We start from the raw sequence: 22,476 nt of genomic DNA, 5'->3' as shown, positions 1-22,476 counted from the left end.
CTCAAAAAAGGTTGAAAAACACCGATAGGCTATACTTAATTGGAGTTATTGACCTTTCCCTTTATTTTCTTGCATTATCACGTTGGAGAAGCTGCTTTTAAATTTTTTGGCCCCAATTGTGTCTCCGGGATTAGACCGGCACCGTAGTCATGCCTCCTGCATGCAGTGTTTTTCGGTGGTCTGAAACACTAAACCGCTCCATTAGTAAATGAGCTGTGTGCCATGCTGCTCCTCTTGCTGCTGCAGTTGTTGCTTCCAGACTCATGGATCACATTTCTTTGTCTGACTCCTGAAACCGGATTACCTTTTTTTAACCAGAGGCTCAGGGCTCTGGCCCAAAATATGTTCAACTCAGAATTTATATTAATTCAATTATTTGTTATAACTATTGGTTTTGGCAAATATAGACTTTTCCTAATGTGTTCATTTAAAATTGGGGAAAAAAATTTTTTTAATACAATGCAGACATATTCTATGCACAGTAAATCTTTACACTAGCCAGCCTCAATCTTCATATTTTCTAGAGCCAATTTCCATAGTGAGTCTAGAACCATTTTTCTTTCATAAAATATATAAATATAACATGCTGCAGGAAACAACACGCGTAAGATTTGACCTCTGCAGTGCAACTTTCCCATGTATTAACATGATATATGTGCACGTTGGACAATATAAGAAAAAGTCTTGTGTGCATGGCTGTGTAAAAGCTCAGTGCTCCAGTAAATGAGCTGTCTGATGAGCAGCTCTCGGGTTTCTCTAATATCTCTACCACATTGCGTCGCGCCTCCTCCTTTAACCCCAGCAGCCCGGGGGGCCAAATTATTTCAAGATGTCGACTCTCCGCCTCCACTCCGGCCACGGCCAGACCTGAGCATGCACCCCCCTTTTCCTCCTGAAAGTAATGCAATACTTCTCGGTATAGACTATGTAAGTCATGTGCTGCAACCGGCGGCCCATGCACGGCCACACGTTGGCACATGGATGACACCACAACCACCACGCACCGGAGTGAGGTGAGTTCAGTTCAAAAACTGTACTGTAAAAAAACAAACTGCATTTTTTTGTAGTCGGCCCACTGAAGCATCCTTAAAAACAGCAGAATACTTTTATCATAGCTGTGGTTTTTAAAGTGTCTCACAGAGAATGCACAGCAGCTTAAAAGAAAAATAAAGACAACCCTGAGCTATAACTTCAGTTACATTTTAATTAAAAAATTTTTTTCCCTGTGTAAAGAGAGTAAACGCCACAAAATATGCTGTAGTTTTTCAGGTAGAAGGACACATATCGTATTATTTTGTGTGAGGGTGCACTTTTCGTTTGGAAACCTATAGTGTCTTTACAGTACATCCTTAAAACAACAGTTTTGATATAATTAGTGACTTTATTATGACTATAAATATTTACTATTGACCAAATGGCTAATGAAGTAATAGACAGGCGAACCTTGCACATTACAAAATAAAAATGAGCTTCCTGAAATATTTATTTTCAACCCCTGACACTCCTGTTAAATGACCCAAATGTATTAATTACCCCCCAACGAGGCAATTGGTGGCACTCGGTGTTGCCATGGAAACCAAGTGAAACGCTACCTTTCAGTCGAGTCGAGGGAAAATAAGAGCGAGGCTCGACTGGGAACACACAAGTGCATGCTTCATAAAAATGTCACCATCAAAAGCGTTGCCGTTATTGGAGGGTTTATGTTTGTAAAATATGGAGGAAAAGTGAAACGGCCCACAGATGGTTTTCACTCCATCTAAATCCAAAGTGCTATTTCAGCTGCACTGCAGTGGAACAACGCTGATGCTGTTTAAATTGGGCAGATAAAGTCCTGCAGGTGATTCTTTTGTGTGACTTTCTTTACTCATGTATTATGGGAAGAAGAATTAAAAAAACAAAAACCATTTAATACAGTATTATATTAGCGGCCGACAAATCACGTGCCCTCGATGTTAATTGACGAATCAATTAATGGTGTCAATAGTCCTTGGTTGAGAGTTCTGCATGTTCCTAATAAAATGGCAGGCCCTTCTCCCCCAAACACAACACACAACTTGTTGACATGAGTGAGTTAAATGAAATTGGAGCTGCAATTATCAGCTTAACAGAGTTTCCTGTCATGTTGGAAAATTAGACCTGCTACAAGTGCGCTGGGCTTCGACCCCCCATCAAAATCATTACGCATTTCCTCCAGAGGGCCGATTCTACAAATGCATTGCAATTACAGCCTGCGCGTTTACTGCCCTGCGGTCCGTAAACACACCACAAGCTAAGTATTTTGTTAGGGGAAGGGTGGGGTGGGGTGTTTTTAAGGGGTGCAGGATTGCAGGAATAAATACGTTGCGCAGGTTGATAAGTATACCAAGGAACAGATGTGGTCCTCATACATGTGTGCATTCTGGCAGGGAGGGGGCGCCAAGACAATACTTTCACTCCACTCCGATAGTAACTCCTGTGTGTCTGTCTGCTTCCCCCTTTCCTGTCCCATCAGCTGGAAGGTATACTACTGCATCTTTCCCACATACCTTTGAAATATTCCACAGTATATTGTTCCTACAAACAGACCTGGGGAGAGCTAAACTTTGCATCTGCCCGGGAGCAGCGGGGAGCGTCCTATAGTGGTGGGTCTGTAACGAACCAGGCTGGTACCCGCCGACCCCTGCCCTCTCATTAGTGGGACGTGGAGCCGCGGAGTACCGGGCTCCCCAGGTCATGTTACATATGGCTTGCAGTCTGCTGCGCCGCATTAAATGTCAGCTTTGAAAGCATCTGAAAGATCAGAGGTCAGTGTTTTTAATAAGGCCAGGGTTCTGGAGGAGTTCCCTGCCTCTTTTTCTTTCCTTTTTACCCTTCACTGTTTTAAAAATATGGACAAAACAATATTCATGAAAACTCGCTGCTCTTTGAGTCAATGATTATGCTTCCTCCTCTTCGTGAGACTGAGCCCTGCATGGCCTCCTGCTTGCTGCAAATGGGATATTGTTCGGGCCAATACAACAAAGCTGTTTTCAGCCTCCTCAATATTGCAGGAGGGGGGGGGGGTCACCCGATACCTAACAATCAGCTAATCCACTGCCCATGGCGACGAGGTCACCTGTGCACAGGTAACTTTATCCCGACCTCACCCTCCCTTCCTGCTTGACTCACCATTTGTCTCGCTCCCTCTTTCTGCCTTTGAGTACAGACAAACAGGCTCTGTTTATGTGCATCAGTTCGATCACATCCGTTGGCCAGAATGTCAATAATCCGCCGCAGACAGACTAAGGATACACTGTGAAAATGTTCATTGTGAATTCACATCAAATTACTGGCTAATAATTGCATTTCTTTCACAGTAACATTTACAGTAAATTACTGTGAAACATCTTTACAGAAATACACTGTAACTGCAGAGCTGTGTTGTTTACGGAACTAAGTAACAACTAAATGTATCTTCAAATGTGTCATTTTTAGTTCATCACAAATATATTTTCATTAAGGCTGTCAAAAATATTGAGTTAACTAATGTGTTTAATTACAAAAAAATGCTTGCATTGATTATGTATACACTTAGATTAATCACGCACTTTAATTTGATCATACATGCTCCTTTATCTCAACCCCGGATGGTCACCTGAAAGGCAGAGAGCAGGTTGTTATACGACCAGTGGTCAGGTCCATGCATACATCAGTGCAAAGATGAGTGATGAGACTGGCTGGTGCGCTCACTGGCTAATTTCACCTCCAACTACACCCTGACTGAATACAGATAAAAGTGCTAGAGTTTTGAACAAATAAATGTAACGCATTCAAATAACAAATTTTAAAGAATGTTCCTAGATGACATTTTGCTAGTAATGTGTCTGAAATTGGGGTCTTTTTTCACTTAATTTAAATTATGCCGGCGAGTAATAAACTGTGATTAATCATGAATAATCCAAATTCCAAAGTGTGATTAATCGGATTTTAAAAAATTCTCATTTGACAGTAGGATTTTTTATAGATAATTACTAGGGGTGTAACGATTATATTCAATTTAGAATTTGTGGTGGCCGATATGATTCAAGGACAATATTCTTTTTTTAGAACGATACGATGTGCAACGTTTCAGTGAGTTGAAATTGATTCGGTAACTTTTTAGCAAAAAAAAAAATCAACCAGTGTCACTGTGAAATTAATACTGGATACTGGACACTGCAGGTGAAGTTTCCTGTATTCCTGTTATGTCTCAACTCTTCTTTTAATAAACATAGAACATTATAAAGACAGAACGGAAGTGACAATAGAACATTTTTGGCGACACATGGACCAAATGGCCAAGGGTGTAATGAACAAAGTTGGTAGTAACATTTGATCACTTTTTCAGTAATAAAACATTTTTTTTTTTTTTTAACTTTTTCAATACCACTAATATACTATGTTCATGACACTGTTTTTAACCTTCCGTTTCAACCTAGTTCGTTTGTCCATCGCATCCTTTGTGGTTTAAAGTTAAGTTGTGGCTTAATATTATTGTGTTCTGTCGTTTTTATTTGTTGTGGCTTTTGCAATCGTGCTGTAGCTAAAAGTTGTTGTGTTGTAATTAATGATATTGTCTTGTGGTGTTAGCATTTAGTTAAAGGAAATGATTGTCACACACACACTAGGTGTGGCCAAATTATTCTCTGCATTTGACCCATAGTATGACCCTTCTCGGCCACCATAGGTATCTGCCATTTTTGTTTTGATGACGCCACAGACGGGCAGACAGACTCAATGTTTAACATCCTTATCATTACAAGTGCTAAACTTCATTATATAGTCTGCCTTTCACAAATCCAATGCTTTATTTTTTCTACACTGTAAAAAAAATCTGCACAGTTTCAGGTAAAATACCGGAAGCTGTGGTTCTCAGGAATTCACCGTAAAAAATATAATCACGATGTATAGGACATTACGGTATGTCGATGTTGATTACTGTTTTTGCTAATGGTAAATTAATATGAGAAAATAAGTATATATTGTTAACCTGTTTACAAAAAAACCTTATAGAATTTACGGTAAAATACTGGCAGCTGTGGTTGCCACAAATTCACTGTAGAACAAATTAGGGCCAATTTCAGTGTTGCCAATCAGCCTATCCCCAGATGCATGTCTTGGGAGGAAGCTGGAGTACTGGGAGAGAACCCTTAGAGTCACGGGGAGAACATGCAAACTCCACACACAAAGACCCATAGCCTGGTAATCGAACACAAAACCTTCTCACTGTGAGGCCTGAATGCTAAAAACAGCACAATTGTGCTGCCCTGTCACCAATACTAGTATCTGCAAAATGCCTGTGTTTCAGAGCCATGTGAGCGGTACATGAGGATTTTAACTTGAAAGTATTTGTACAAGCTTTCACTGGACAACTCACAACATGGCCTTCCGCAACATGTTCCTTCATGTGAGCTATTAAAAGTTAGCATTAAATGCTCCGTAACTGGTAAATGGCTGCTTGCAACCAATTCCAACACACTTAAACACGCAGTTTACAATGAAGCACAATGTCTGAAACTACTTGCCACAAAAATACAAGAAAACATGTTGTTAGCCAAAAGTTAACTAGACTAGACAAACTCCGAAAACAACTTAGGTATGCTGTAAATTTAAATATACAATCTGAAAAATCTTTGATTTAGAATAATATCGTACATGTTTGAATATTTGCATCCGTGTGACATAACAGTATTTACAAATTATTTATCCTTTTTAAAAAAAAGTATATTTCCACAGTAAAGTCATGTGTTTTGTACGTATTAAAACCATAGTCATTTGGGTTATCTACGGTTTCTTGGTTTGCAGGAATCTACTGCATTTGCTACTGTGATAAACTATTTTTCATTTTACAGTGTTTTACTGTTGCTATTCAATCTCTTGCCATAGTTTTAACGGTGTAGTCTTTTAAATCGACGTTGTATTGATACCTATCTGCCGTAATTCCAATTTACACAGCACAGATCAATGTGCTGTACTTAAAATGTAGGATTATTAATCGGTCTATCGATATATCAATCAATCGTTACACCCCTAACTACTCTCTTAGTTTAACAGAATACTTACTGTACAGGAGTGTGCTACACGAAGCCTTAGGAGACAGATCAGTTTGAATTTACAGTAATTACAGTACATTTTGATTACCGTATTTTACTGTGAAAATATACTGTGTAATCCTGGTAAATCTTTTCCGCTGAAAGTAAAATAGTAAACACCTCCATGGTCTGTCCACTTGTCAAACCTGGCCTCTTTCCTATATCTCTATGTGGACTCGGTCGGGCTCCCACAGAGTGGACACACACATTTGGTGGGAACTTGTGCATTTACTGACAATCCCCTCAAGCCATGTGAGGAGTTGAGGAGCTCAGTGTCTGTGAGTGACAGCACCTCAGATTCATTCTTCCACATGTTGGGAGCAGAGGAGTGGAGGCGAGCGGGATGGTGGGGGGGAGGGAATCTTTGGCCTTCGCTCAAGGGAAGAAGGGCCTTTGGATGGGGCTGCGTAGAGCTGAAGACCCCCCACCCCAAAAGGCTTTACCTCTGGAAATCTCATTGCTGTTTATTTGAATTACAGGGGCTGAGATGAGAAAAGGAGGGCTAATGAAGTCCAGGTTGCCCGGCATGTGCAAACGATCATGGCAAGGTTTTGCAGCAGCAATGCTCGACCCACCATTGCCCCCCCCCCTCCCCCTTCATCTTTGGCTACTTAAATGGGGAGGAAGACACATGTGTCTGTCATAAAGACATATGTCGCTCATATACACACACCAAAGATGCAAAAATGCCTTTACCTGTTTTTATAAATATAAACTTTTATTGCAATATGGAGATTTAGAAAAATACATTCACATAATTTCAGATAACAAACATACAGGTCAAACTAAGTTTAACACAAAAAAAAACCATCTGCCCATCATAAACAGTTGGTATATGATGTTAAAGCACTGATGAGTAGGGTATAAGAAAAAATGTGATGCATTCAGAGATATGAATGCTGTGAGTTGGCCGCAAGGCTGAAATGCGCTATTATGGTCATGTAAGACAGGGAGAATGAGGCTCCTGTGGTTAAAAAAAAGTACAGGACCCTGCTTGACAAATGGCCTCCACATTCTCTTGTCTCTTCCTAATTTGACACCCAACAAATATTCCTGTGACAGCAGTGGTGGAGGTGGCGGTAAATCTCTGAATCTGAGCTGTTATTGCCTTCAGTGAGCACAGCTTCAGTGTTATTCACTATGTAAAAAAAAAAAGCAACATATCCATAACCTTCTGATGCAAAGAAAGAAATCACACTGAGACGCCTCTGTTTAAAAAAAAAAAACCTTTGTCCCTTTTTGTTCTCACCATACACTGTAAAAATGTACATTGTAAATTGACAGCAAATTACCGGTCAGTAGTTGCATTACTTTAACAGCAACATTTACAGCAATTTACTGTGAAATATCCTTACAGTAATTTACTGTAACTGCAAAGCTGTGATTTTACGGTAATTACAAAAAAGTTAGAGCTAAATGCTAACACTTGACCATTGTAATCATATAGATCATTACAACAAATCTACAACTATAAGCTGTAACTTCACAAATGTATTTTTATAGTTAACCTCTCTCTCGGTTTAACAGCATACCGCCACTCACTGTACAAGCGTGTGCAGCGTAGTCTACGGAACCTCTTGCGAGACAAATTTGTCTGAGTCATTTGTTGTGATGTTACAAAGGACTATGATTACAGTATTTTACTGGGAAATACCAATTTATTGTTTCGAAATATAAAGATTTCTTACCTATTACAGTCATTTGTTGTAATGCTACAATACTGTTAAATACTGTAAAATCCTGGTAAATTTTTACAGTGTCGGTGTTTGAGTGTGCAGAGGCACGTTAAAAGGAAAAACGATAGAGCGTATAGCATCATCGCGCCTATTCAACATAGCTGCCGCGTTATAAACAATATATGAGCGACATGTGACCCTGCAGTGTGACCTTTTGATTCGATTTGACGACGAGGCTTGAAAATAGCATTCACTGCTGAAACATGCGCATTTGTCGAGGCTTGTCAAACCAGCCCGGAGTGTCGTTATGGTAGTGCAAATGCCCCCTGCCCCCTTAAGAAAAAGGGTACATTCAGGCAATTTAAGGTGCTTACTGAAGGGCACTTGTCCGAAATTAGCAGCTTTTGTGTTTTGAGCGACTTATTGTGTGTACATGCGTGCAGTCCTTCAGTAAAAACCGTCCCCCTCACACAGACACACTCCCCCTCTTCCCCGATGACCTTTTTGCTTTGACCCAGATGACGCATTTAGTTTGGAGGAACATCCTGGTCACGTGACTTGCGGCATGCTAGCACCTGCTTCGGCAAATCAAGTCCGCTCAACAGGAAGTAGCAGGTGTTGTCTTTTGAACACGGCTCCAACGCAACTTTCACAATGTGTGGTAGTTCATGTTTTTTTTTTGTATAAATGTCCAGGCCTTCTCTCTTACTAGAGTGCATCTTCAAATAATTTAACAGTTACAAGAAATTAATGGTAAAAAAAAATGCACACACACACACACACAAGCACACACACACTCACACACAAAAGCGTCATCATATCACTGCTTGCATGAACATGAGTGCTTTTTGCTTTAAGGTTAAAGGTCAGCCATGTCCTCATCCATCTGCACTGTCTGTAGTTTGGCTAACTCCTTCCCCTCCGCAGGCTCCATGTCGCCACACATGGCCCGCACCATTTCAGTCACACCTGTCGGGCCCGAGCCGTCTGCCTTGTTCTCCGACAGGCTCATGTAATCACCGGTCATGCAGGCGGCCATCAGGTGCGAGGGCCTGACGTCGTGGTACTCGGTGGGCTGCAGGTGGTGGCTGCTTGGGTTCGTTTGGGCCATCAGCGGCGTACTGACGGTGAGGGTGGTGTACACTTCAGGATGGGATGCGGTGACGGCGGGGACCTCTCCGGTGGCGGATATCGGAACCTGTGTGGATGGAGACTCTTCGGAACCAGGGGTGGAGTAGCTGATCTGCCCACTCGAGTCCAGGTGGAGCCCGTGGTGGTACGAGGAGTAGACGCCTCCCTCCAGAGGCTCCTTCTTGACTTCTCCGACGTTGCTCATACTGTAGAGGACGGTGTTGTGGTGCAGGGAGGCCATGCTCAGCTTGTCCTGCTGCTGGAAGGAGTCTTCACTGGCAGAGCTGACTGCAACATCGCTCAGAGGTATTGTACCTGTGGCCAGACCAAGACGCATCAATACACAGTAAATCCCTCCTCACTTCTCATATTATACACAAGTTGTGTGTCTCGCACACATTGTGTTGTTGTAGCCTGAGCCTGTGGTGCCTCAACAGCAAGCTGCATGTTCTGTTTTTCCTTCCAATTCACCCACTCTCTCTGCATGCATGTGCAATGTCAAACTAAGTGCTGGAATGGCGTTTTCGTTGTTCCCTCTTTGTGCTTCCCATGGCGTCTGATTGCCCTAACCTTGTTTCTCTCCTCCCTCAGCTTTGGAGATCAAGAGCACTGTGATGATGACTGATGGTGACAAAGGACCACCATTCACCCTCATTTACGTATGTTGTCGTTTACTTGTCTTGTGTAGCCCAAGACAGTATAGCTATGAGTCATAAGTCTGCACTGACCATTTCAGTGTTTCTGTTGATGTTTTTAAATGTATTTATTTAGGACAATCTGTTGTAGGGACTGTATGACTGATTCAGATTATAGCATAGTTTCTGAATCCTTCTGTAGTCCCTCATACCGGTGTGGGTGACGTTTCTTTCCCAAGGACACAACGGCAGTGACTAAGACAGCGGAAGCTGGATTTGTACCAGGAACCCTGAAGTTTCTGGATGACTGCTTTACCATTTGAGCCACACAACCCCATTTATATTTCCCATATGGGTTTAATTTTGCAGTAAACCCTTGTTTGTCACGGTTAATTGGTTCCAAACATTACTGCGACTTTTTGCAAAGTACAAACCGTTGATTTTAAATAGAATATTGATAGAGCATACAAATCTGTTTATGACATTTGAAACGCTACATAATTTAAAGGGGTCATATTTTGCTAAACCAACTTTCCTTTCCTGTTGGTTCCTGTTTCTGTGTATTTGGGGCGGTATAGCTCGATTGGTAGAGTGGCCGTGCCAGCAACTTGTGGGTTCCAGGTTCGATCCCCGCTTCCGCCATCCTAGTCACTTTCGTTGTGTCCTTGGGCAAGACACTTTACCCACCTGCTCCCAGTGCCACCCACACTGGTTTAAATGTAACTTAGATATTGGGTATGTAAAAGCGCTTTGAGTCACTAGAGAAAAGCGCTATATGAATATAATTCACTTCACTTCACTTCCATAACTCCCAAAAATGTGAATCCAAACATCAGAGACATGACAGAGATATTAATAAACCACTTTGACCACAATTGTAACATTTTTGTCATAGTGACATCAGCGATACCTCCATATATAGTAGAGGTTTACCCGAAGATCTTTGTCAGTCTGCCATTTTTATTCACTTGTAGTCCAAAGTTGTCTTCAATAACTTCTCTATTTTTCTCTATCCTCTTGTTGTGGCTTGTACATGCACATGCATTATAAAATGCTCCGCTGCTGCAATTTCTAATAAAAAGTAGCGTACTGTTCTAACTTATATCTGTCAGTGACTTCTAGACTCAATATGCAAGCGTAAAAAACTACAAGTACATGGTTAACAGGGTGGAGACGCAGTCTAAGGGGGCTTGAACTGTTCGAGGACTCTGGTACATAAATATTCCGCCCACAAAACTGTGCATTCTGAAACCAGAAAGCTGCTTCAATATGGTTTGTAAAAAAATCTATGCAACATTTTAATCAAAGTACCACAATTATATGTTATGTAGACCACAAGGATGCGTCATAATATGACCCCTTCAATCTAATATAGTAATGCTGCCTCAGGCTGAGCCAATCAGTGGCTACAATACTGAACATTGCGCTCTGATTGGTTTGGTCTTATGTAGACTCCAAATACGACTGTAATGTTGATATTTTCACTTCATTTAGCCACTTTTATGCTTGAAAATGCTTTATTTAACCTGTGTGAAGTGGGCCCCCTGTCCCTCCCACCTTGTCCAAATCTCAAACTTGTTTCAATCGTTTGTGCTACGTTTGCGCTGTTGCAGTTTTTAAGTTATTTTAAAATACATTTTCTGACTTGTGATGTCATCCAGCCCCCCCAACCTTGTCCAAATCACCCCAAAGTTGTTCCAGTCGCTTGTTCTACATTTGTGCTGCCAAAAATGTTTGGTCTACTCATCATAGTTTTTAAGTTATTCATGTTTTAATATTTATAACCAGCCGCCCCACCTTATAAAAACCTCCCCAAACCAGTACCAATTCTGGTACTGGTTTGGGGCGGTATAGCTCGGTTGGTAGAGAGGCCGTGCCAGCAACTTCAGGGTTGCCGGTTCGATCCCCGCTTCCGCCATCCTAGTCACTGTCGTTGTGTCCTTGGGCAAGACACTTTACCCACCTGCTCCCAGTGCCACCCACATTGGTTTAAAAATGTAATTTAGATATTGGGTTTCACGATGTAAAGCGCTTTGAGTCACTTGAGAAAAGCGCTATGTAAATATAATTCACTTCACAATTCACACAACTATGTTTGTGCTGCAAATTTTTTTGGTCTAACTATTATAGTTTTTAAGTTATTAACGTTTTGTGATTCACCTGTGTGAAGTTGGGCCCCGCCACCATGTCCAAATCTTCCCAAACTTTTCTCAATCGTTTGTGCTACGTTTGTGCTGTTCTGTGCTGCAAATGTTTTTGTTTGTGCTGTTAGGATTTTTAAGTTATTAACATTTTATTATTTGTTAATGTTATTAACATGTAATAAACCATGACTAAACCCTACCTATGTCAAAATGTCCCCAAACTTGCCAATTTGTTTGTGCTACATGTGTGCTGGTTTGTGCTGCAAAAATATTTGGTCTAACTTTTATCATTCTTAAGTTATTATTGTTTATTTTCCATTTAGCACCCCCTCCCCCCACACACACACACTTTCTTTGTGCTCATTTGTGCTGCAAAAATTCAAATCAAAACCCTCCATCAACGTTTTATATAAACACTGCAAGGATATATATAATGTAGTAACAGACACATTTATAACAATATGGTCAATATTTACCATATTTTGGTCATTTTATGCGTTACTGGAACTTCTTTCCTCAGCGCATTTGTTTACGTTTCCATAGCAGCGCACTTCCAATTTACGGAAACAAACGTGAGTGTGTTGTAATAGATTTGGTAACACACAACGATGACAACTATTTTTGGACAAATGAGGATTCACAACCTTATCTTTTTGAAGCTGAATATACAGAGGATGAACTTCTGCTAATAGAAGTGAACACGAACAGAGGGTGAAATGTTGGAGCAGACGGAAGCCGAGAGAGGTTGCTGTGACTTGTGGGTATAAAATATGACTTGGAGCTAAGCTATGTGGAAAAAGATGCCGTGCATACTCAAAGTGAACTTGAAAAAACGTCCCCGACCAGCTGGACCAAAACGAACAATAATAATGTCGCTACAACTTGGTTATTATTAAAATGTATAATAGTTAGACCAAACATTTTTGCAACACAAACAAGCACAAATGAATGGGTCAAGTTTGGGGAGATTTTGACATGGTTGGAGGTTTGGTTATGAACAATAACACTTAAATACCAATTACACCATAAAACTTTAGTAACTTAAAAACTGTAACGGCACAAACGAAAATCTTTGCGGCACAAACGTAGCATAACCAAATGGGTCACGTTTCGGGAGATTTTGACATAGTAAGGGTTTAGTTATGGTTAATTACACGTTAATAACATAAAAAAATTATAAAATGTTAATAGCTAAATTAAAAATGTATGAAACAGGTTTGGGTAGATTTTGACCAGGTGAGATGGGGCAACTTAACACGAGTCTTAAACCTATGCTAAAAAAACATTTTAAAAAATCTGCCATTTGGTGAAGCCGCAGTATTTAAAGCATGATTTGCTCAGTCAATATTGACATTATTTATCATATGAACTTCAAAACCAACCTTGTGCAATGGACGAGGACGACGACGCAGAAGAGAGCTGCAGAGGAGGAAGGCCGACATCGCTGTTAAGCATTGAGCTTCCGTCACCGTCCGAGACTCCGGTGGGTACCTGTACCAGGCTGTAGCCACCCAGCGAGGAGCTGAAGGTCAACACAGAGGATCCTCCGTTCTGGCCGGCCATGCTGTGAACCCCCTCCAGCTTGACCTGCCCTCCGTTCACACAGCCCGAATAGGAAGAGGGGTAGTGCAGGGCCGAGTCCTCTGCAGAGCCTCCCAGTCCTTTCTCCTGCATGTCCATTCCAGAGCCGCCCAGCAGCACGCCACCGGACGGCCTCAGAGTGTTGAAGGCCAACGGCTGGAGGCCCAAATTGAGCCCGTTAAAGAGGATGTTCCCAGGTGAGTGGAGGTAAGACGAGCCTCCGTTGTGAAACACAGCCGAGGAGGCGCTATCGGTGACCAGGCTTCCGTTGTAGAGCCCCCCGCTGTTGGATCCAGGGGTCATTTTGATGTCCCCAATTTGCTGGATGACAACCCCGCTGTCCAGAGGCCCTGTTTGAATTGGAAGGCTGCTGTGAGTGATCACGCCATCTGAGGAGTTGGAGAGGGGCCTGGGTGACAACTCCTCTTGACCTTTGGTGGACTCATCCTCTGTGCTGTGGTTGCCATCAGACTCACTGCAGGGAAAGGCAGCGACACGTGAATGGATATCAAGTCATATATGAGAAAATATGCATTTTCTTGCATTTGAAGAGTACAAAAGTCACAGGTTCGGACACATTTTCTCATGACGTTGAATGAGAAGGTGTGTCCAAACATTTGATGGAAGCTTATGTATTGGGAAAAGTCAGTTCAAATTATTGGTTCATGTTTGACTTTGATCTCTTTCCATTCACATGTAGGAGTTTGTCATGGGTCACATTTGTTGCTGTGTTATGAGGCTACACAGCTTTGAAGAGCAGGCTGCGCTCGGGAATGCCTCTACCTCATGGAGAGACGACCAGCGTCAACAAGCGTGCAACCATTTGGCCGCAATAAATTCTGCTGTGTGATAAAAGCGGAAAACAAATGGCTTCAAACGGTTCTTGGCCTTTTCAATTTCTATCGAACAACACATTAAAAAACTAATATTTCAATGCTCAATAAATTGGCCTTGGTTTAGATTTTTTTTTTTAATCACATTTTTAATGATGCGTAAGGCCTACTTGCCTTGTAACCTGCCGTCTTAAGACTGATTCTAACAGCTGCACCACCACCCCATTCACAGCACACACAAAAAAAGGGGAGGGGGGCAACTCCCTTAACCCCCCCTTCTCCAGCAACAAGTGTGGTTTCATGTACAAAGAATATATTATCATTTAATAGCAGCCATATTTAATACTGTTTGAGAGAGGGGGGTCACCTCCGCCAGGTGTGTCAGCTTTGTTCTCATACACATGCATGCACACAAACTCATACACATTTATGCACACACACACACACACACACACACACACACACAAAGAGGGAGACACAAAAGCAAGCAATAGCATTCAGTGAATAAATAATATGAATGTTGACTTATGAGCCACACGCATGCGTACAAGTCTGTATGGAAATGATTGAATGAAATGTGTGTTTCCTCGTCTTTGTGACAGTGTAAAGTGTGCGTGAGAGTGTTATCTCGTTGGTTTCCATGCCTATAAGCACTAACACGCTTGAAACCCGAGCTGAATGGCAACAAGCTTCATATTTCAAAACACAACAAACGTGCTCCACACTTTTAAATCATGTACTCGTTTTATACATCATTATTTGATAGCGACGCATTATGCCATGAGGCGGGATTGTGAACAAAACAGAGAGTTTGCGGCGACAAAGAGATAAATAAAACATATTGGGTTTTTTACGCACAAATAATCAATACAAGCAGGGTTCGGCCTCACCTTTTGGACTGCGCCTCAGAAGGGTTTCTGTCTCTCTGCCGCCTGTTCTTGAACCAGTTGCTGACCTGGGTCAAAGAGAGTCCAGTAATCTTGGCCAGATTGCGCTTCTCGGCCGGAGAGGGGTACCGATTCTGATTGTACAGGTCCTTCAGTGCGTTCCGGGACCTCTCCTTGAAGCAGTACACCGTCTCCTCGCCATCCCAGATAGTCCTGGGGAGAGGGTACTTTCTCCGGATCCGATACTTGTCCACGGCGCCGAGGGGTCTCCCCCGCGCCTTCTCCGCCTCGGTGTACCGGGCCTTGTACCACAGATCCTGTAGGAAGGTGTGGTTCGACGGGCTGAAGCTGTGGTTCTCCAGAATACTGTAGAGCTCCTGGTAGCGCGCCTGGTGGAAGGCGACGAGGGATTGCGCTTTGAGGATGCTTTCGTTGCCGCGCAGCAGCTCACTCTGGGGCAGGGACCAGAGGAACCGGGCCAGGCGGTCCACGTTCCCCCCCTGCTGCAGCGCCTCGCACACGCACGCCACTTGCTCCGGGGAGAAAGCCAGCGAGGAGGCGGCGCTCATCAGCAGCTCCGTGCGCACCGCGTCCGCGTTGGGCGCCGCTCGCTCCATGGACAACTCGCTGGCCTCCAGCGCCACAAGCTTGATGCACTCCCTCTTGTCGACCTCCTTCACATTTTCCCTCTTGGTGGCATTTGCTGCGGTGACTTCTCCGGCAGAAGAAGAAGACATTTTTTTTGTTGCTGAAGGCTTCCCTGGTTGAGTCACTCCTCCCAACTCGATCAGGTTACCTCCTCGCCATGCGAAGGCGATCGGATATCTGACAGCAGTTGAAAGTAGATACTTCTCCCTCTCTCTCTTCCCCCACAGCCTCCCAACGTGACTTTTTACTCCACGCAGACTGCAAGTGGAAGAAGACACGCTGAGGTTTAGCGCTGGAGAGCCACGCTATTGGCCGCCCGGGGCCCCCAGGTGGGAGGAGCGACGATGATCCAGACTTCAGTGTTTGCTCTCCAGCTGTCAGTCATGCAAGCTCCGCCGTCCAACACATTGCTCACCTGTGCAACCTGTGCTAGGTGAGCACTTCCACGACCGTGGGAATGAGCGGTTCGAGGAGGTGGCTTTAGGCTAAACTGGGACTTCCTATAAGGCAGGGCCGGGTGTCCAACGCACGGTTTCGCCTGCAGCCTGTTTTCCCAACTGGCCCTCTACGGTGGCCGATGGGGACAAAGACGCCTACGTAACACTAATGCTCTGCGAGAAAATGCTGCAAAGTAAAAATACTGCAAAGTAAAAATACTGCAATCGGCCAGATCAGAAAGAAAAATCCTGCAAACGTCCAAAACCTAAAGACTTATTTGAGGCCCCTCCTGCCTCATTATCCAAAAATCCAAACTCGATTTGTACACCTGTTTAGAAAATAAATTGTTCAATGATGTAATTTTGTGGGCGAAATAATTTAACACACATTTGCATATCTTTCTTATGGGTCACACCCTCAACCAGGATTTGGTTCAACCATTTACAAGACCAGCAAACGCTGCGAGACACGGAGGCCAATGGGAGTGTCTGCGGAAAGCTGACATATTCTTATCAGCGACGGAGCAGGAATGGGCTAGTAATATGTTTGTGGTAAAATGTCATATGGCACACACAAAACAACTGTTTGAGAGAAACACTGCAAGTTTACTGATCATAACGTAAAGTTGGTCAAACTACCATACGGGTGAGTCCTACGTGATGTACAGTAAGTAATTAATGTGATCTATAATGACAAATATTGTGGTCTGATAAAGACAACAAGACAAATATTATTTTTTTATTCTCCCTTTTCAAAGGTTGAACTAAAATGTCCTCACACTTGACTTTAAAAACAGACATTTAGCTCACTGGAATCATAGCTATAACTTCCATTTTGTTACAAGAATTTGCAACATTTCTCATACTGTTGTTGGGGTTTTTGTGTGTTTGGAGCATTTGCAGCATTTTTCCTGAACATTAGTTTTTGATCTTGCAGCATTTATGTGATTTTAGTATCTTTAATTTGCTGCATTCTCCTGCTGCAGTTGCTTTATGGTGTTTATGTCTTTTTGGTTTGGGATCATTTCTTTGTTTATAGCGCTGGAGCGCCACTTACACGCTCAGCATATTCTTGAAATTAAGTGTATTAATTGTTAAAAATATGTATTATTAGACACTACACTAACAAACTATTTGTCACAGTATAACACAAATCCACTATTCAGATAGATTAACATACATTGACCTGTATATTAGGTTGGTTTTAGCATCTTTATTGGACAAAATGTATCAAAGTGGCCCCCACAGCATCCTCTAAGATTTCTGTTTCTGACACCTTTGGAAAGTCCTGTCCAAGGGAATAAGCTATCAAGTGGAATATGTTGAATATATTGGAGTGACTTTCACCTGAAACCACTAACTTATTTATTTTTGCATGAGACTGGACAGCAACCTAAAATGTTTGATTCCCCCCCCCCCCCCCCCCCCCCATACACGAAAATACCCAAATTACTTTTTGACAACAGAAAATGTCTGTGTGTGTTTTTTTAAGCGAAATAATATTTAAAAATATTTTCATTGCTACATAATAATAGTTGGATTGTTTACTCCTCATTTGACTACAGCTTCTCATTAATATGTTCAGTAAAGTGTACAGTGTAATGAAATCCAATACAATAGTTGTCCATCCATCCATCCATCCATTTTCTACCGCTTGTCCCTTTTGGAGCCTATCTCAGCTGCATTCAGGCGGAAGGCGTGGTACACATTAATTTTTATTGTATAAATATATTTTAATTTAATTACATTTCAATATTATTAAATGTAATATACAATTCAAATATGAATTCAACAATGTGTTTGTTTTATATTACCAAAATGATAAACATAATATTAGAGTTTGATCATACTTCCTATTGTTTCAGTTGAAATTAAGAATTAGAACAGAATATAACTTTATTATCATTGTACTTGTACGAGGGACGGCGTGGCGCAGTGGAATGGCCGTGCGCGACCCGAGGGTCCCTGGTTCAATCCCCACCTAGTACCAACCTCGTCATGTCCGTTGTGTCCTGAGCAAGACACTTCACCCTTGCTCCTGATGGGTGCTGGTTAGCGCCTTGCATGGCAGCTCCCTCCATCAGTGTGTGAATGTGTGTGTGAATGGGTAAATGTGGAAGTAGTGTCAAAGCGCTTTGAGTACCTTGAAGGTAGAAAAGCGCTATACAAGTACAACCCATTTATTTATCATTTACTTAAAAAATACAACAAAATGTGTGAAGTACAAATACATTAACTGTTTTGTTATTATTGTGCTATTGCGCGTATTGGTCCACGAATAAACAACAGTTTTGGCCTGATTTTTTTATTATTATTTTACAGATAAAACATAAATTATATATTATAATACCCTGTCATTGTGGCGTTGTTATTATGTTACACATATATACATAATTCCAAACTATCTATATTTATTTATACATTTATTTTTCTTGTAAAACTAATCATAGCACTTAGAAATTATGATTGTGTATTCAGTTGTAAATCAGATTGTGATTATTTAAAAAAAACTTTCAAAATTATGTGACCTGAATGTGTCTCTGTAAATATGAAACAGTACTATTTTCCAGCAGGCCTTCATTGACTGTGGCATTCTCGTCATGAAAGCGGAACCTAATCACTTGCGTTTCCAGCCGGACCAAGTGCAATGAAACACAAGAGCTCGCCGCCGGAAATGTAAACGAGAAACCTTCAAGTTGTTATTAGTTCTGTCCAGGTTCCACATTTGTATTGCTGTAAGAGACAAACAATGGACGACCAAGGGTGTCCGAGATGCAAAACAACAAAATACAGAAACCCTTCGCTGAAACTGATGGTGAATGTTTGTGGACACACGTTGTGAGTACAAGCTTACTACTCCTCTCTAATATTTTAGCATGTTGGCTGTTCAAATGTTGGCCATCAAACATCGTTTAAAACAGTCGCTAAATCCACAGACTGTGTGGAATTGTGTTATTTATGATATCTAGTCGATGAGCAAGGAACTTTTTAGCCACCGTGACAGTCATGGTAAAGCTGAATGACAACACGATGGATAGATAAATACATTTAAAAATCTCTAAAAAGTTCACCCATTGCGGTATTTAATTCAATACGTGAAACTATTATTTTCTATAGATTCACTACACAGAGAGTGACATTGTTATGGGTTCTCACGCTATTCTACAAATGCACTGCAAAAACTTTCTAAGCATTTCATTGTTTTGAAAACCTGAAAACCTTTGCATGATAATCAAATTTATTGATATGCAATTTCATACTGATCACTATAAAAGTAATGTTAAAAAAAATGTTGTTTTGTAAATGATGGAAAGTAGTATACATGTGTTAAAGGCCTACTGAAACCCACTACTACCGACCACGCAGTCTGATAGTTTATATATCAATGATGAAATCTTAACATTGCAACACATGCCAATACGGCCGGGTTAGCTTACTAAGTGCAATTTTAAATTTCGCACGAAATATCCTGCTGAAAACGTCTCGGTATGATGACGTCAGCGCGTGACGTCACGGATTGTAGAGGACATTTTGGGACAGCATGGTGGCCAGCTATTAAGTCGTCTTGTTTTCATCGCAAAATTCCACAGTATTCTGGACATCTGTGTTGGTGAATCTTTTGCAATTTGTTCAATGAACAATGGAGATAGCAAAGACGAAAGCTGTAGGTGGGAAGCGGTGTATTGCGGCCGACTTCAGCAACACAAACACGGCCGGTGTTTCATTGTTTACATTCCCAAAAGATGACAGTCAAGCTTTACCATTGGCCTGTGGAGAACTGGGACAACAGAGACTCTTACCAGGAGGACTTTGAGTTGGATGCGCAGACACGGTACCGTGAGTACGCATGCAGCTGCGGCTTCCAAACATTTGATCGCTTGCCCGTACGTGCGTGCCGCTATGTGCATGTCACATACGTAACTTTGGGGACTTTGGGGAAATATATGTGCTGTATGAACTTTGGGGAGATGAACGGTACTTTGGGCTGTGGGATTGAGTGTGGTGTGCAGGTGTTTAAGTTGTATTGGCGGGTTATATGACGGGAGGGGGGATTAATTTGTGGCATATTAAATATAAGCCTGGTTGTGTTGTGGCTAATAGAGTATATATATGTCTTGTGTTTATTTACTGTTTTAGTCATTCCTAGCTGAATATCAGGTCCCACCCGCCTCTCACAGCATCTTCCCTATCTGAATCGCTTCCACTGCCCTCTAGTCCTTCACTCTCACTTTCCTCATCCACGAATCTTTCATCCTCGCTCAAATTAATGGGGAAATCGTCGCTTTCTCGGTCCGAATCGCTCTCGCTGCTGGTGGCCATGATTGTAAACAATGTGCAGATGTGAGGAGCTCCACAACCTGTGACGTCACGCTACTCGTCTGCTACTTCCGGTACAGGCAAGGCTTTTTTATCAGCGACCAAAAGTTGCGAACTTTATCGTCGATGTTCTCTACTAAATCCTTACAGCAAAAATATGGCAATATCGCGAAATGATCAAGTATGACACATAGAATGGACCTGCTATCCCTGTTTAAATAAGAAAATCGCATTTCAGTAGGCCTTTAATTAAAGTCACTTTTATCTCAAATCGTTTCCCATTGATATAAATACAAATACATTTAATCAATGCTTGCCCCAAAACAGCACACTTGTATGTAGCATGCCTTTTAAGTAGGGGTGTAATGATTCGTTTTAACAACCATTAGTTTGGAAATTTGTGGTTGCTGATACGATTCAGGGACAATCTAATTTTCTTAGAACAATACGATACGAAACCATTCAGTGAGTTGAAATCGATTCAGTAACTTTTTAGCAAAAAAAAAATCAAACAATGTTACAGTGAAAGAAATACTGGATACTGGACACTGCAGGTGAAGTATCCTATATTTATGATATTTCTTGTAAGGGAATTAGGTATAAATGAATTATGGATACATACAAGCAACTAAACAACAAATAATGGCCAATGCATTCACATCTTATTTGAATAAAGTGCAACCAAAATTTTAGGTTGAATTAACAAGAGGAAATCTTTTCTTCACACATTTATAATATTCAAGCAATTTTCAATAAAAGTACAGTTTCCAACATTTTAACAGTAGATTTACCTGCTGAATAAAGTTCCCCGACCTGACCATATCTGTATTCTGTTCTACGCCTTGGCGTCGCCGATGACGAACATCGTTCCTACAGTTGTGGTCAAAAGTTTACATACACTTGTGAAGGACATAATGTCATGGCTGTCTTGACTCTTATTTTTTTGTGATAGTGTGATTGGAGCATATACTTGTTTGTCACAAAAAACATTCATGAAGTTTGGTTCTTTTATGAATTTATTATGGGTCTACTGAAAATGTGACGACCTCTGCTGGGTCAAAAGTATACATACAGCAACATATATGATACATTTTGGTGATGTAGAAAAGTTACAATCAAATCAAATTAGCTTCATGGCATGGCCTCTTAACTTCATGTGAGTGATTATGATTGACGACACCTGTTGACTTTTCTGAGCCCATTTAAATAGGGCTCATGTGATGCAGTCATTAGACTCGGTTACAAATACGACAATGGGAAAGTCAAAGGAACTCAGCACATATCTGAAAAAACGAATCATTGACTTGAACAAGTCAGGAAAGTCACTTGGAGCCATTTCAAAGCAGCTTCAGGTCCCAAGAGCAACTGTGCAGACAATGTATACGTATAAGTATAAAGTTAATAAGTACAAACCCCGTTTCCATGAGTTGGGAAATTGTGTTAGATGTAAATATAAACGGAATACAATGATTTGCAAATCCTTTTCAATCCATATTCAATTGAATGCACTACAAAGACAAGATATTTGATGTTCAAACTCATAAACTTTATTTTTTTTGCAAATAATAATTAACTTAGAATTTCATGGCTGCAACACGTGCCAAAGTAGTTGGGAAAGGGCATGTTCACCACTGTGTTACATGGCCTTTCCTCAGTAAACGTTTGGGAACAGAGGAGACACATTTTTTAAGCTTCTCAGGTGGAATTCTATCCCATCCTTGCTTGATGTACAGCTTAAGTTGTTCAACAGTCCGGGGGTCTCCCTTGTGGTATTTTAGGCTTCATAATGCGCCACACATTTTCAATGGGAGACAGGTCTGGACTACAGGCAGGCCAGTCTAGTACCCGCACTCATTTACTATGAAGCCACGTTGATGTAACACGTGGCTTGGCATTGTCTTGCTGAAATAAGCAGGGGCGTCCATGGTAACGTTGCTTGGATGGCAACATATGTTGCTCCAAAACCTGTATGTACCTTTCAGCATTAATGGCGCCTTCACAGATGTGTAAGTTACCCATGTCTTGGGCACTAATACACCCTCATACCATACCATCACAGATGCTGGCTTTTCAACTTTGCGCCTATAACAATCCGGAT

At 41.5% G+C, this 22,476-nt stretch overlaps 2 protein-coding genes across 2 annotated transcripts in view; one reads left to right on the top strand and one right to left on the bottom strand.

The window, feature by feature from the left end:
* Positions 1 to 6,869: 6,869 nt before the first annotated feature.
* Positions 6,870 to 15,846, bottom strand: six4a (SIX homeobox 4a). The gene is made up of 3 exons (XM_061968850.2): positions 14,980 to 15,846; positions 13,058 to 13,731; positions 6,870 to 9,211 (listed from the first exon to the last, which is right to left on the bottom strand). Exons 1-3 carry the CDS (start codon positions 15,711 to 15,713, stop codon positions 8,625 to 8,627), a joined length of 1,995 nt encoding a protein of 664 aa, XP_061824834.2. The 5' UTR covers positions 15,714 to 15,846; the 3' UTR covers positions 6,870 to 8,624.
* A 2,840-nt stretch (positions 15,847 to 18,686) lies between these two features.
* The window catches only part of mnat1 (MNAT1 component of CDK activating kinase), a 143,075-nt gene continuing 139,285 nt past the window's right edge, over positions 18,687 to 22,476 (top strand). Inside the window, exon 1 of the mRNA XM_061968865.2 lies at positions 18,687 to 18,899. Coding sequence (XP_061824849.1) covers positions 18,811 to 18,899 — 89 coding nt within the window. The 5' untranslated portion in view covers positions 18,687 to 18,810. The remainder of the gene's footprint in view (positions 18,900 to 22,476) is intronic.

The sequence above is a fragment of the Nerophis lumbriciformis genome, linkage group LG08 (genome assembly GCF_033978685.3).
Source record: "Nerophis lumbriciformis linkage group LG08, RoL_Nlum_v2.1, whole genome shotgun sequence".
Taxonomy (NCBI): Eukaryota; Metazoa; Chordata; class Actinopteri; order Syngnathiformes; family Syngnathidae; genus Nerophis; species Nerophis lumbriciformis.
This window is presented reverse-complemented; position numbering and strand designations above follow the sequence as displayed.